Source organism: Salvelinus sp. IW2-2015, linkage group LG20, assembly GCF_002910315.2.
Source record: "Salvelinus sp. IW2-2015 linkage group LG20, ASM291031v2, whole genome shotgun sequence".
Taxonomy (NCBI): Eukaryota; Metazoa; Chordata; class Actinopteri; order Salmoniformes; family Salmonidae; genus Salvelinus; species Salvelinus sp. IW2-2015.
Genome location: NC_036860.1, coordinates 19,436,096 through 19,451,922, shown reverse-complemented (window position 1 = coordinate 19,451,922; position 15,827 = coordinate 19,436,096). Strand labels below are relative to the sequence as shown.

Here is a 15,827-nt window from a genome sequence, read left to right as displayed (position 1 = left end):
GATCTGTTCAATGTGTGCTATTTCTATGCTTCCCGTGCTTGTTTCACTTTCGGTTTTGTACACCAGCTTCAAACAGCTGAAAATATAATATTTTTGGTTATGGAAAATATATTTCACAGCAGTTTAGATGGTACAATGATTCTCTACACGACTGCTTGTTTTGTCGCATAAATTGAAATAAGGTGAACTATTAGAATTTTAGCAACAAGGAACTTGCTTAACGATATCTGCACATTCTACCTTTAACTATTTTTAGTAGTCTTATGGCTATTTAACAGTCTTATGGGGATAGAAGCTGTCTCGCAGCCTGTTGGTCCGAAAGCTGATGCTCCGGTACTGTTTACCGGACGGTAGCAAAGTGAACAGTCTATGGCTTGGTTGTCTGGAGTCTTTGGCAATTGTTCTGATCTTACACTTGAACCGCCTGATATAGAGGTCCTGGATGGCAGGGAGCTYTGCCCCAGTGATGTAATAGGCTGTCTGCACCACCCTCTGTAGCGCTTTGCCATCGAGGGTGGTGCATTTGCCATACCAAGCGGTGATGCAGCCAAGCAAGATTCTCTCGACGGTGCAGCTGTAGAACTTCTTGAGGATCTAAGGGCCCATGCCAAATCTTTTCAGCCCCCTGTGGGGGAAGAGGCGCTGTCATGCCCTCTTAATGACTGTGCGGGTGTTTGTCTACCATGTTAACTCCTTAGTGATGTGGATGCCAAGGAACTTGAAGCTCTCGATCCGCTTCACTACAGCCCTGTTGATGTGGATGGAGGTGTGCTCTCTCCTCTTTCTTGTTCTTACTGATGTTAAGATGTTATTCATTAGAACAGTGGTTTCAAACATAAAATGTATTATATTTCCYCACGGTCAAAATGAGCTAAAACTAGTCCTCTTTCCTTCGCTTTTGGGATTTGATGCTCCCCTGACTGTCTAGCTTTCGTTTCAATGACTCTTAGCAAGTTGGACAGAATGAAGACTATAAATGTAGGTAGATCCATTATCATTTATACTTCGTTTCAATTTGGTTTAAGTCATTTCAATGGCAGAAAATAAATGTTTTGCTCAAACCACCYGCGGGATCTGCCCCGCTGGCCATATGTTTGACACCCCTGTTCTAAAGAATAACATCAAACATTTTTGTTCCTCAGTTCTGTTGCTGGCCTACATGAAGGGCAATGCTAACCTCTGTCGTGCCATTGTGAGGTCTGGAGCTCGTATGGGCCTCAACAACAACCAGGGAATCAACATCTTCAACTACCAAGTAGCCACCAAGCAGCTGCTCTTCCGCCTTCTAGGTGAGACGCTTGGTCCTGGTGTACTCCTTGAATAGATATGCTATTCACTGCAATTGGTTTGTTGTACAGTAGTTCAGCATAGAGTACAGTTCATAAGAATACAGTCCGTAGTTTACAGTAGTTATATATCAGTTAAGCATAGAGAAGAGTTTATTTGATCTTTTGATCCATGCATTAATCATGATCGTCACGGTCGGTACAATTTTAATAGGTGTTTTTAAGAAGAAGGGGAGCAATTCTCATTGTGTTCGCTTTCAAATACTCGTTTCGATGTATCGCTAGGACTGCCTTCTCTCTTGGGAATATCTATCAAAAAGAGCCACTCTCCCACCCTCTGTTTTTTATTGCTTCTCTTCCTCAGYACTCTAGCTCTCCTCATATCGGTTGGATACCTGTTTGCCTGCTTAATCTGCTTACAAGTGAACCGTGAAGGATATCGCTGGTTGAGTACTAATCTTAAGGTTTTTTTTTYATGTAGAAATTMCTTTTCTACTTCTGTCTCACGGATAGCTATTGAGACTCAGTTAGCCCACGCTGCAAGGCTAACATGGCTAGCTCGCTGAGAGTTAAGCTAACTTCACTAGAATACCCTACCTGCAACATGGTGGCATTGCTAGCTCCCTTCTCTTGTCTAGTTTAACCTACGTTTACCCGTTGTGTTAACTAGACCGACCGTCTCTGCCTCAAGGCTCCGTCGGTCGCGGGAGCACAATCTGAAGGCCAACTCTGCCCCAACGCGGTTTCCTTCAGCCAACACTGAGCTCGCCACAATGTAGCTGCTAGTTAGCTAACGCCCCAGGAAAGCTAACCACACCAGCATTACTACCTGCAACACGGTAATATTGCTAGCTCCCTTCTCTTGTCTCGTTTAACCTAAGTTTATTTGTTTGTATTAACTAGAGCGACTGGCTAACCTCACGACACTGCAGTCGTGGGAGAATACCTACCCGAAATTGAACTGCCCCCATGCGGTTCCCTTCGGCTAGCACTATGCTAGATACAGCATTCCTTAGCCACGAGGTAGATGCTAGCGTGCGCATTACTATGCTCACCCCAGCTAGCATTAGCCACGAGGCTTTTAACTAGCTATCTTACAGTGGCTAGCTCGCTGGAAAGCAAGCTAACCACACTATCATTCCTACCTACACATACGAATGCATTAGCATGGCTAGATAACGCAGAAACGAGTTCCCTACCTGCACAGACCATAGTATTGCTAGCTCCCTTCTCTCGTTTGGTACAACCTATGTTCACTCTTTTGTGTTGACTCGACTGACTGGTTTAGTCTCACGGCATTATGGTTGTGGAGATTTTCAGCCCGATTTCGAACAATGCACCCATGCTGTTCCTTTCGGATAGCACTATACTAGCTGTAGATTACCCTTAGCCTCACGAGGTGGTTGCTAGCTAGCTAACGCCKACACTAGCCTCACGGCTATAGCATTCATACATAGTGCTCACTTCAGCTAGCCATTAGTCGCGAGGCATCTAATGAAGTAGCTCACGCCTGTCAAGGCTAATTTGCAGCAATGCTGAAAAGCTTGCTTCTCTCGTTTTAGTACACCTAACGTTCACTCGCTTTCATTGGCTAAACTGACCAGCTACACCTTACAGTCCTATGGTAAAAAGAAACTCTCAAACCCGAAGAAACAACGCTATTCACTCGGTTGTCTTTGGCTAACGTGGTGCTGGCTAGCTCGGCCATTCACCAGCTAGGTGAGTGAACACTAGCTAGCAACACCGAAAGCCTCATGGCTAAGCGTTGACTAGCACGCATAACCCAGTTATGCAATGCTTTTACTCCAGAGTTATGGCCCCTGCAATGGGAAATTCTCTAACAAGTCCTGCGAGTGAGATTTTACTGAGTACCGGCCTGTGCTTGGCCAGTCTACTAGACCTCACTGGTTAGCTAGCTGGTGTTAGCAGTCTGGCTATTGCTAGCTTGGCTCTGGTATTTAGTTTGCCTAGCATTGATTGCGTTGTGCTTAATGAGACGGCCCTGCTAGGTGATGATCTGGTCCACGAGATGGCTTGAAACAGCTAGCTAACGGGGCAAGGCTGGCTTTACCACTTGGCTGTCTGGTATAGTTTACATAACGTTCAGTTGTGCCCTCTGCACCTTTTTGAGATTCAAACCAAGGCTGAGTGAGTTCAATGTTAGTCGCCAACAAGCACCGTCTCCACTCCGTGCCTAATAGAACAGCCTCCAGAAGTAAATATCAGTCATAGCCAACAACAAAAGTCGCCGCCATGTGGCAGAAGTGTGAAATGTGCAAGAAAGGTGGCGAAGACTTCAACTTCTTCTGCTCCGCAGACCTGGGCCCCTGTGGCAGCCTGTTGGTTCCTGCATCTTGCTCACAGCTGGCAGGGAACAAAGAGCTGGCCTTGGGGGAATGAGGTCCTCTGCAACACAACAGTCTGCCAAAACTCAGGCTAGGCCCCTGAACCAGTTCAAACCTGTAGGGAAGCAGTTTTACACTGCAGCCGTATCAAGGATCCACCCCTCTAACCCTCCTAAGGAAGTTAAGGGTCGGCCAACCTTGGGCGCAGCCCTTGTGGCTGAGGAAGCTAGTGGTGCAAGGTCTACGGCTTTCTGCCCTACCCTCTTTCTCTTTGGGTTTAACGGTTGCTACTCCTTCCACTCCGAGTTTCGCAGATGTGGGAATGCAGAGCTGCGTTAAGGAAAAAAACGTATCTGTGCAGAAGCTCACTTTTATAACCGTGCTCATATGAGAGAATGGAGTAGACGCACTTTGTGTGTCCTCCCCCGAGTGCCTGCCTGCCTGCCTCCCTCAAGCTCTCCCCCCAGGGCCTTCTCAGGTTAAAGCCTGTGGTAGAAGTCAGCATGTCAGCACTCCCTCCGGTCTCACCGACACATGGAGCAGTAAGGCAATCTTTTTCGCCATCCACTGTGGCTCTTTTTCCCCGTGCCTATGGCCTTTTGCCTCTGACTGCTATGGCGCTATGACTGTCAGTCTAGCCAGTTTTGGTATGCACCGCTCCAATTTTCCCGACAGAGGGCACTGCTACTCTATACAACAAGGCATGGGGAAACCTAATCGTTCTCTTTTCGACTATATCCTGCTGGGTCATGGGGAAYATTTATATTTATTTATAATGGCATGGGTGTTGGCTTTCGGAGGGGCCTTGAAGAGCGCTCTCCTGCAGACGAATTTACCTCTTGTGCACTGTTTTTGTGCGGCATGTACTGGGCTTCCCTCACTTTGAGGTTTTTCCCTGATGGGTTGTGTCCCTGCACCTTCTCGGTGCATACTCCTATAGTTTTGGGACCKGAGGGGTGCTGATGTTGGGACTACCCTGGCTTCGGAGAGGATGCTTTGCCAAACCGGAGTAGGCCATATCCCCACGTGCATTTGAAAGAGAACTTAAGGTTACTTGCGTAACCCCGGTTCTTTGGTAACGACTGAGCTGTATCCCGCATTCTCCTGTTTGCCAGAGCGTGAGAAAGAGAAGCATGCTTGAGGATAACCAGAGGGCGGGAAAGTGGCTCCTTTTATGGAAGTGAGGGTCTCCTCATTCACCGCTACCAGTCTGTCTACAACAGAGAAGCTTTTGATAGATACTTCCAATAGAGTAGGCGGTCCTAGCAAACCCCACATGATACATCTCACCCATATTCACAGATAACCAGGGTTACGCAGRTAACCAGGGTTACGCAGGTAACTTTACCTTTTGTGTGTTTTAGATATGTTGTCCAAAGAGCCCCCGTGGTGTGATGGCTCAAACTGTTATGAATGTGCTGCCAAGTTTGGAGTCACCACAAGAAAACATCACTGGTAAGAACCGGAAAAACTGTTTCCTAATAAACACTGCTTCAGTCCTTTTTAAAGGGGCAATCTGCAGTTGCAACATTTTGTTTGACTTATAAATGAATTAATGGTATAGCCATTGATTCTTGAGTAATATAGCACTATTAATGCCTCCGTGAGCTTGGTTGAACTTCAGAACCCTAAATATCAGCTTGTTTTACTCCAATGTTTTACATTGTAAACAAATACTTTTATASAAGGGTTCCCCAACTGGCGACTCTCGGGTGATTGTATTATTCATTTTTTGGGGACATAAGACTGTAAAAACACCAGCAAATCAGCTCCATGTGATTTTATTTTTTTTGTTTTGTAAATCTCTTCCCAAGTATTCCCACACAAGGTTTGAAATATTTTTTGTCAAATATTATATCTGAATTTGAGTGGTTACATTTTATTTTACCATGACAGTGGCGGGGTGGTGCTTTTATCGTTTGAACATCTGATTGCCCCTTTTTAAGTGAAGTGAAAGTCTGTCCTGTTGACCTTTAATTACCTAACTCTCTCTGTCTCCCCCACTCTGCTCTTCTTACTCATCTCCTTCCCGCTCCCCCCTCCCCTTGCTCCCTGTCTCCCTCCTCCCCTGTCTCCACCCAGCCGTCACTGCGGCCGCTTACTCTGCCACAAGTGTTCCATAAAGGAAATCCCCATCATTAAGTTTGACCTGAACAAGCCTGTGAGGGTCTGTGACATCTGCTTCGACGTGCTGACTCTGGGTGGGTTGTCCTAACAGCACCGGACAGCATGCCCCTCCATCCATCCGACCCTCCCTCCCTCATCTTCCCGTTATGGGGTGCCAGCCGTGCCTGGCTCACCACCCTGGCACTGTGGGCTGGGCAACACCAGGAAAGGTGGCGGCACGGCAGTAGCAGCCAGGTCTAACTTCCTGGAAAGTTATTGGACAGAGTTATGGATGAACCACAACCTCTGTACTAGTCATTCCAGTCTATACAAATATGTTAAAGTTCTAGCAGGACTTATGAAGTAGAATTTATCAAATTTGTTTTTTTGATCAAAGTAATCATGATGTGAAATTGGATTMAAGGAAACGCTTGCTGGCTCAGTGACTCCAGGACTGGGCTAGTTGKGGGGGAGGGGAGATGTTATTCAGATTGTCTTACTAAGGACTGATCGTGGTTTTGACCCCAGATATAATTTATCAAATGTTTGAAGGAATCATGAGAATCAGTGATGAACATGTAATGGTGTCAGATTGCAGGAGCGGTTAGACCCTGGTCTCTGTTGGGAGCTGAAGAACGAACAGACTGTATTTCTCCAGTAGCAGCCACTCACTGGCCCACTCATCAAATGAATCCATCACTGCACTGTGCTGCTGAGACAGAAAGCAAAACACCTGCTGCTCTCCAAGACCTGCCCTGCATCACAATCTTGTCTTTTCTCCCGACTTCCCTTCATAGATTTTAAAGAAAGGACTGCTATAAAAAYTTCACCAGTGCCCACTGGTAGAAATGATAAATTGTTGGGATGCAGGGCTGGGTTTACCCCCTCTGTTGTAGTGTTTACAGGTGTTCAACTCTGTTCTACTTCTGTCAATTTAAGATGATCACTTTGTTGTTTTGCCCTCTACTTTTTACTGTTGGCTATGTGGCTGGTTCTAATAAGAACTAGAGACCGGTGTGTTGGATTTTAAGGGAATAGAGTTGAGTTACTATGAARCAGATCATGTTTTTTTGTTGTTGGGACGACAGCTTTTTCACACACAAAATAATATATTTTTTAATCAATGCTTCAACATTACATTTTTGATTCAATGATTAAAATGTTAATGAAACACTCAATTTTAACTCTGTCACTGGTTAAAGAAGTGAGCTCTCTGCTTGTAAAAAAAAAAAAAAAAGTGAAAAAAGGAAGTGAGATTGTATTCACATGATTTCAATGTAACTGCATAAAACAACCTCATAAGCATTTATAGACCACCACTTAATCTGTAAATGGGACGAGATACTGGACTACTAAGTTTAATCAATGTATTTTCCATGAGAACTGGAAAGGGTGAGAACCTGTACCATTTAAGGTTTTGTTAGTCCCAAATGCAAAATAATCCTCGCTATAAAATTATACATTTTACATTTAAGTCATTTAGCAGACGCTCTTATCCAGAGCGACTTACAAATTGGAAAGTTCATACATATTCATCCTGGTCCCCCCGTGGGGAATGAACCCACAACCCTGGCGTTGCAAGCGCCATGCTCTACCAACTGAGCCACACGGGACCGTTTGATATACGTTTGATAAAATGCCTGTCTATGCATGTCATTTAATTTGTAGCGTATACATTTTTTATTATAATATCGTAGTCCTCCTGATTTATGTTTGTCACACAGATCACTGACATGTACATTCCATTTAATCCGGGCCTATAGTAAGGTCCTCTTGGGGATTTGTTTTATGTAACAATTGGTATTGCCTCAATTCAGGTGTTGTCTTGACCTACCCGTCTGGTTTCCCCGAACCAGATTAAGTGAAGTCCTTGACTAAAAAGCAATTTCAATGAAAATGTTAAAATGTTAATGCCTTSAAGTCCAGAACTAGGTTTATTCATCTGTGTCAAGAAAACAAGCCATTTATTATTTTTTCTGATTCTTGATTTCAAAACCTAACAGGTGCACTTTATCAAGATTACATGACATTTCTGATCATAAGGGGAGAGAATGTGAGAGGAGTTGGTGGTGACCACTGGCCAGTCAGTGGTCCGCTCTAGGTATTGTTAAATTGTACAGATAAATGTATAATATTTTTGACCACTACAACTGTTTTGTACTTAATGCAGTTAGCTTTTTTTGTAATTGTGACAACTGAAATATTTGCCTCTAATCTTTTATGCACATTGTTTCAGTATGCTCAGATATCTAGCCTGTTTCTTCCTTGTGAAAGGGAGGACGACTTTACATAAAGGTCATCAAAATAAGAACAGGATATTGTTTTTTGCTCTGTACTTTAAATAAAAACATGTCCAAGACTAGCTGCTTTTAGCAACGTGAGTGTATTTAGCATAGACTAGCATTTCTCTCAATTGTATTGGGTTGCACAAAAACAGTGAGCGGGAAGCCAGAAGTTAAATACAATTCCATTTCAATTTACTATGCCGGTGGGCAGGATGATTGGGCAGGATGATGGGGTTAATTTGAGAAAATATCTAAAGGATCGTATTATCAAAAGGACTTTCCAAACGTGGGTTTCTTGTTGACCAACTTCCATTCTGCTTATGTTATGTCAAAATAAAAGTCCTGTACATGTGCCATGTGGACAATAAAGGAATACATTTTGGGGGACTTTTATTTTTGACATGAGGTTAGAGAGGAAGTGGGTCGACAACAGACCCACGTTTGGCAAGTCTGTTTAATTTTTGAAATATAATTTTTATTGCACCTTTATTTAACCAGGTAGGCCAGTTGAGAACAAGTTCTCGTTTACAACTGCGACCTGGCCAAGATAAAGCAAAGCAGTGCGACAAAAACAACACAAAAGAAAAATCTATGTACAGTGTGTGCAAATGTAAGGTTAGGGAGGTAAGGCAATAAATACTCCATAGTGCTGAAATAATTACAATTTAGCATTAACACTGGGGTGATAGATGTGCACATGATGATGTGCAAGTAGTGATACTGGGGTGCAAAAGAGCAAAAAAATAAATAACAGTATGGGGATGAGGTAGTTGGGTATGCTATTTACAGATGGGCTGTGTACAGGTACAGTGATCGGTGAGTCTGTTTAATAATACGATCCTTGAGCTATTGTCTCATTCACCCATCATAATGACCAACTTTCCTGCCCACCGGTACAGTAAGTTTTTAAATGGAATTGTATTTAACTTCTAGGTTCCCGGGGACTGTTTTTGTGCCAACTATTACGATTGGGAGCAATGCTAGTGTATTTAAATACACCCGTGTTGCTAAAATCAGCTAGTCCAAGACATGTTTAAGTACAACTTCATGGCACATGTTCGCTCCTGTCCTTTGTCTTAACCACAAATGAATATCCTCTGACAATTACCAGTTAGTTGGAAGTACGAACATGTTTTATAAAACATGGTTATTTCTGTGTGTGGTGTATTGAAGAAAAATACAAACRCATGACAATTTMAAATATTTTACTGAGTTACAGTTCATATAAGGAAATCAGTCAATTGAAATAAATTCATTAGGCTGTAATCTATGGATTTCACATGACTGGAAATATAGATATGTGTCTGTTGTTCAGACCCCCCCCCCCCAAATAAAAATACAAGCATATCACTACACTAGCATTAACATATGCTAATCATGTGTATGTGACCAATGCATTTTTATTATCTGAATTGAAAAGAGGGGCATGGCTCAGAAATCCAGTCAGTATCTGGTGTGACCACTATTTGCCTCATGCAGCAGTTGATCAGGCTGTTGATTGTGGCCTGTGGCATGTTGTCCCACTCTTCAATGTATCTGCAAAGTATATTGGCGGGAACTGGAACACGCTGTTTATCCAGAGCATCCCAAACAAGCTCAATGGGTGACAAGTCTGGTGAGTATGCAGGGCATGGAAAAACTTTGACATTTTCAGCTTCCAGGAATTGTGTACAGATCCTTGCGACATGGAGCCGTGCTTTATCATGCTGAAATATGAGGTGATGGCGGCGGATGAATGGCGTGACAATGGTCCTCAGGATCTCGTCACGGTATCCATGTGCATTCAAATTGCTATCGACAAAATGCATTTGTGCTCGTTGTCCGTTGCTAATGCCTGCCCATAACAACCCCACGCCAACATGGGGCACTCTGTTCACAACGTTGACATCTGTAAACCGCTCGCCAACAAGATGCCGTACACGTGGTCTGCGGTTGTGAGGCTGGTTGRACGTACTGCCAAATTCTCTAAAATGACTTTGGAGGCGGCTTATGCTAGAGAAATTAACATTCAATTCCTGCAGTCAGCATGCCAATTGCATGATCCCTCAACTTGAGACATCTGTGGCATTGTGCCGTGACAAAACTGCACATTAATGGCCTTTTATTATCTCCAGCACATTTACATTTAAGTCATTTAAGCAGACACTCTTATCCAGAGCGACTTACAAGTTGGTGCATTCACCTTATGATATCCAGTGGAACAACCACTTTACAATAGTGCATCTAATTCTTTTAAGGGGGGGGGGGGGGGGGGTAGAAGGATTACTTTATCCTATCCTAGGTATTCCTTAAAGAGGTGGTGTTTCCGGAAGGTGGTGATTGACTCCGCTGACCTGGCGTCGTGGGGGAGTTTGTTCCACCATTGGGGTGCCAGAGCAGCGAACAGTTACACCATTTGCACTTATCTCCAGCACAAGTTGCACCTGTGTAATGATCATGCTGTTTAATCAGCTTCTTGATATGCCACACCTGTCAGGTGGATGGATTATCTTGGCAAAGGAGAAATGCTCACTAACGGATTAAATACACATTTTTGCACAAAATGGGAGAAATACACTATTTGTGCATAGAACATTTCTGGGATATTTCATTTCAGCTCATGAAACATGGGCCCAACACTTTACATGTGGCATTTATATTTTGTTCAGTGTAGTATTAAAACATTTCCCTTCTATTCCTAATTATTGAGTGTACAGTATTTGGCCATTTGCACTTGCAATTAATTGACATATTGCATATTAATTAAACTAAAATGTACATACATAAAGAAAAGAAGCCATTCAACAGAGGTTATCTTCAAACTGACAATCAGATACCCAGTAATTCTAATTCAGAACTCTTGGGAAGTTTTAGAATAACAGTATATACAGTGGGGCAAAAAAGTATTTAGTCAGCCCACCAATTGTGCAAGTTCTCCCCATCTTAAAAGATGAGGCCTGTAATTTTCATCATAAGTACACTTCAACTATGACAGACAAAATGAGAAAAGAAAATCCAGAAAATCACATGTGTAGGATTTTTTATTAATTTATTTGCAAATTAATGGTGAAAATAAGTAATGGTCACCTACAAACAAGCAAGATTTCTGGCTCTCACAGACCTGTAACTTATTCTTTAAGGCTCCTCTGTCCTCCACTCGTTACCTGTATTAATGGCACCTGTTTGAAATTTGTTATCAGTATAAAAGACACCTGTCCACAACCTCAACAGTCACACTCCAAACTCCACTATGGCCAAGACCAAAGAGCTGTCAAAGGACACCAGAAACAAATTTGTAGACCTGCACCAGGCTGGGAAGACTGAATCTGCAATAGGTAAGCAGCTTGGTTGAAGAAATCAACTGTGGGAGCAATTATTAGGAAATGGAAGACATATACAAGACCACTGATAAATCTCCCTCGATCTGGGGCTCCACGCAAGATCTCACCCCGTGGGGGTCAAAATGATCACAAGAACGGTGAGCAAAAATCCCAGAACCAACACGGGGGGACCTAGTGAAGTGACCTGCAGAGAGCTGGGACCAAAGTAACAAAGCCTACCATCAGTTAACACACTACGCGCCAGGGACTCAAATCCCACAGTGCCAGAACGTGACCCCCTGCTTAAGCCAGTACACTGTCAGGCCCGTCTGAAGTTGCTAGAGAGCATTTGGATGATCCAGAAGAGAAGATGGGAGAATATCAATGGTCAGAATGAAACCAAAATAGAACTTTTTGGTAAAACTCAACACTGTCGTGTTTGGAGGACAAAGAATGCTGAGTTGCATCCAAAGAACGCACCATACTACTGGTGAAGCATGGGGTGGGAAACATCATGCTTTGGGGCTGATTTTTCTGCAAAGGGACCAGGACGGACTGATCCGTGTAAAGGAAAGAATGAATGGGCCATGTATCGTGAGATTTTGAGTGAAAACCTCCTCCATCAGTCAAGGGCATTGAAGGTGAACGTGGCTGGGTGCTTTCAGCATGACAATGATCCCAACACCCCCGCCTCGGCAACGAAGGAGTGGCTTCGTAAGAAGCATTAAGCGTACTTGGAGTGGCCTAGCCAGTCTCCAGATCTCAACCCCATAGAAAATCTTTGAGGGAGTTGAAAGTCTGTGGTGCCAGCAACACCCCAAAACATTCACTGCTCTAGAGGATATCTGCATGGAGGAATGGGCCAAAATACCATAGCAACAGTTGTAACGGCATTCTACGTCGTCCTCCTCACGACGAGGAGAGGAGGATCGGGGACCAAAATGCAGCGGGTTGTGGAATAACATAATAGATTTATTAAAGCAAACGACGAAACACGAAAACAAACACGTTGGACAGGATTACAAAAATAAGCAAAAAGCGAACGTAGACTGACCTAAACCATGAGAACTTACATATAACACAGAAGAACGTAGGAACAGGTACAGACTATAACAAACGAACGAACAAACGCTACAGTCCCGTGTGGTGCACAGACACGGAAGACAACCACCCAAGACCAAACAATGTTGACAACAACCTACCATACTAATGATTCACAATCAGAGGAGAAAAACGCACCTGACCTCTAATCTTGAGCCACCAATTAGTGTACCTTAACCAACATAGAACAGAAAAACAAAGACTCCGCCACCAACTCACGTCCTGACCAACTAACACATACGAAAAACTAATCAGAAACAGGTCAGGCAACGTGACAACAAGTGGCGTGTGAAAATCCTGATGAAGACTTAGCAGACCACAACGTTTACCATCTGTCATTCCCAAGGGATATTATACACAAAGTAATTTGAGAATAACACTTTTGTTATTGACCAAATACTTATTTTCCACCATAATTTGGCAAGATAAATTCATTTAAAAATCCTACCAAGTGTAGATGCTTCCCCTTTTTTATTCCTGATTTTGTCTTCATAGTTGAAGTGTACCTATGATGAAAATTACAGGCCTCTCTCATCTTCTTAAGTGGGAAGACTTGCACAATTGGTGGCCTGACTAAAATACTCCCCCCCCCACTTGTAAGGCCCTTGTAGATAGTCCTTGTGTGAGGTGGCCCAGCCTTCAACCAGAGCCCCTTTTTGCTAACCTCCGCCCTCTACCTCTCTGACGGAGGAACATGACTCAGCGTGGGGGCGGGCAGCCCTCATAATCCTGGATGTTAGGGGTTTTCACTGTGGAGGAGTTCTGGACACACACAGTGAGAGCTGCCCGAGCCAGGAGACAGTACCCTCGGTACGCCGGCCGAGTATCTCTGCACTCCACCACTGAGGAGAGAAAAGGAMAGTCAAATCAGAGCTACATGCTTAAAAACACACTTCCCTAGTAATGCTTCCAGAGCATAGACTGATCTCTATGATGGCTGTGAATGCTTCTATCCATACTAGTTGATAGGAGGCAACGATTAATGTTATTTAGGCTTGAGTTAGCGCCCCCTAGTGTATGATATCCTTCAGCATGTTAGGGCCCGCACACATTGCCACCATCAACCTTAGGCTAGTAAATACAATGGCCGTGGTCGAGAACATCAAATCAATGGTATATTGTTGATTGTTACTGACTGATCTACATATAAAAGAGTAGGTACTTATGATTCAGGGTGATTTKTAGATCAATCAGTCGGTAGTCGCCTGCACTGCCGACTGCAATGTCAAACATGCACAAAGTTTCTCTGTGCACCATGATGTCAGTACCTCTTGGTGGAGCACCAGACCCGTCCTCTCCTGGCAGCGCTCCACTCTGAGTTGCAGGCTGGGAGGTGTTACTTCTCAGCCTGGGCTTGGTCCTTGAGTGTCTGCCCCTCCTCTAGGGCTGCCTCCACCTGCAGCAGGGCCTCTGTGGGCTCTCCACCGTCACTGTAGAACTGCCCCCACCAGTCTGCCTGCAGCATATCACAGAGGGAGGACTTGAATCTCACAACTGTCAAAGGATTCTCTGTATATTCTTGTCCTTTTGGTTTAACACAGGGTTTTCCAAACTCGGTTCTCGGGTTGTCTGCGAGGGCCTTTGAACCTTATTTTCATGTATGTAATGAACTAGCCTGGGTACCAGTCTGTTCAATAAGTATCATTGCACTCCACTGCTTGCAAATGCATCACAATTCCATAAGGAGTTGGCAAGACTGCATTATTAACAGACCGGTACCCAGGCTAGTATTGAGTGCAATAATATCAACTGTGCTAGTTTCCATGACAAAAGTTCATTGGTCAAATGGACCATGCATGGGACCCTCGTATGAAGATACGATGGCCTACAGGCATTGATACCCACCCATAGGCTTGTAGTCCTTGTGATAGAAGGTCAGCCAGTCTTACAGGGACACCACCTGAGCAGAGGTCAGACTGGACACATCATCAGTCAGACTGGTATCTGTAAAGTCCCCAGTGACAAAGGCCGGAGATGCAGCATTACATTAATTCACAAGTCTGSCAAAATCTGTGTGTATCTTTTGAAGTGTATTTGCTATATAATCTTGTACATGTTTTTGTGTACATTTAATGCTTGTTCTCACTGCAGGCCTTAAAGCTCAAATCATTTAAAAAAAATCCGTTTTGGAATACTGACTGTCCAAAACAGCAAGAGACAAGTGACAAATTGGATTTGCATGTGTTCAGACAGCAGTCAGTTGTCATAGTAACACCGGGTGTGTGCTCAGTGGTGTAGACTGATTGCTGGTGGTGCTCAGGGTTCCTATCACGCAGAAGTTATGTTGCAAGCTAAAGTGACAACAATGCCTGCCACGGATGCGTCCCAGTTGCTTTGAATGTTCAAAAATCAGTGTAMGAACACTTTTAAAGCCTTAAAGGATAAGATGATGCAACTTTCAAATGGAGTCCTTTTTGACTAGCCAAAGCAGTCAACTAAGTTAGCTAGCTAGGTAGAGAAAATCACCTGTAAAGAAATGATAGTGCTTCATCCCTTTTTCTACATCGAACACCTGTCCTAGGATCAAATTGTATTGGTCACATACACATGTTTTGCAGATRTTATTGCGGGTGGAGCGAAATGCTTGTGTTTTTAGCTCAAACAGTGCAGTAATATCTAACAAGTAAGATCTAACAATTTCACAACAATACACACACATTTAAAGTAAAGGAATGGAGTTAAGAATATATACATATTTGGACGAGCAATGTCGGGGCGGTATAGACTAAAATACAGTATAATATAATATATACATATGTGATGAGTTGTGCAAAATATGTAAACATTATAGGATGGACAGGTGAAGGCCCTTGCTGTTCTCTCCGCTATACAGAGATAACTCCTCTTTGGTTATGCGCGGCACAGGTGGTGCATCGTCAGTGATGTGGGCCCAGTCCTGGTTTAGTAATAGTAMAGATGTTTCTGTTTGTTCTATCTGTGGCATTAGTATTGCCACTAATACACAAATAAATGAAATGATAAACCCTAGCATTATGTCGAAGCCTTCGCMGCTCAGCTATTCCTTGTCATGTGCCGTTACATTTTGTCAATGAATTAAACATGTTAAAAACAATCGCCGTTTCTGGATTTTTATTTCCGGGTGTGCGTTTAATCCACAGCGCATGCTCACATCAGTGCAGATTTACAAACCATCTGCTTATATAGCTCCCTGGTTTGGCTTGGTGTCCGCACGTTCAGCAATGCACGGTATAATAGTGAATCTGAGCGTTTTGTACTGCAGCTATATCATGAATATTTTTATGTAAGAATAGGCCTACATCAAATATTGTTTTCTATATGCATCTACGCTATTTCATGATCCGGGCCTAGAACGTACACCTCCGCCCATTGGGTCCAAAGTTTCTGATGACGTAGYGAGCGATCTAGTAGGGCACGTACTGAACG

The 15,827-nt window shown here is 43.5% G+C and overlaps 1 protein-coding gene and 1 pseudogene across 1 annotated transcript in view; one reads left to right on the top strand and one right to left on the bottom strand.

The window, feature by feature from the left end:
• The window catches only part of ankfy1 (ankyrin repeat and FYVE domain containing 1), a 45,504-nt gene extending 38,302 nt beyond the window's left edge, over positions 1-7,202 (top strand). The window contains 3 exon segments of the mRNA XM_024011080.2: positions 1,143-1,289; positions 4,996-5,086; positions 5,714-7,202. Coding sequence (XP_023866848.1) covers positions 1,143-1,289; positions 4,996-5,086; positions 5,714-5,846 — 371 coding nt within the window. The 3' untranslated portion in view covers positions 5,847-7,202.
• A 5,879-nt stretch (positions 7,203-13,081) lies between these two features.
• On the bottom strand, positions 13,082-14,406 carry LOC111981884 (neuferricin-like; annotated as a pseudogene).
• Positions 14,407-15,827: the final 1,421 nt, after the last annotated feature.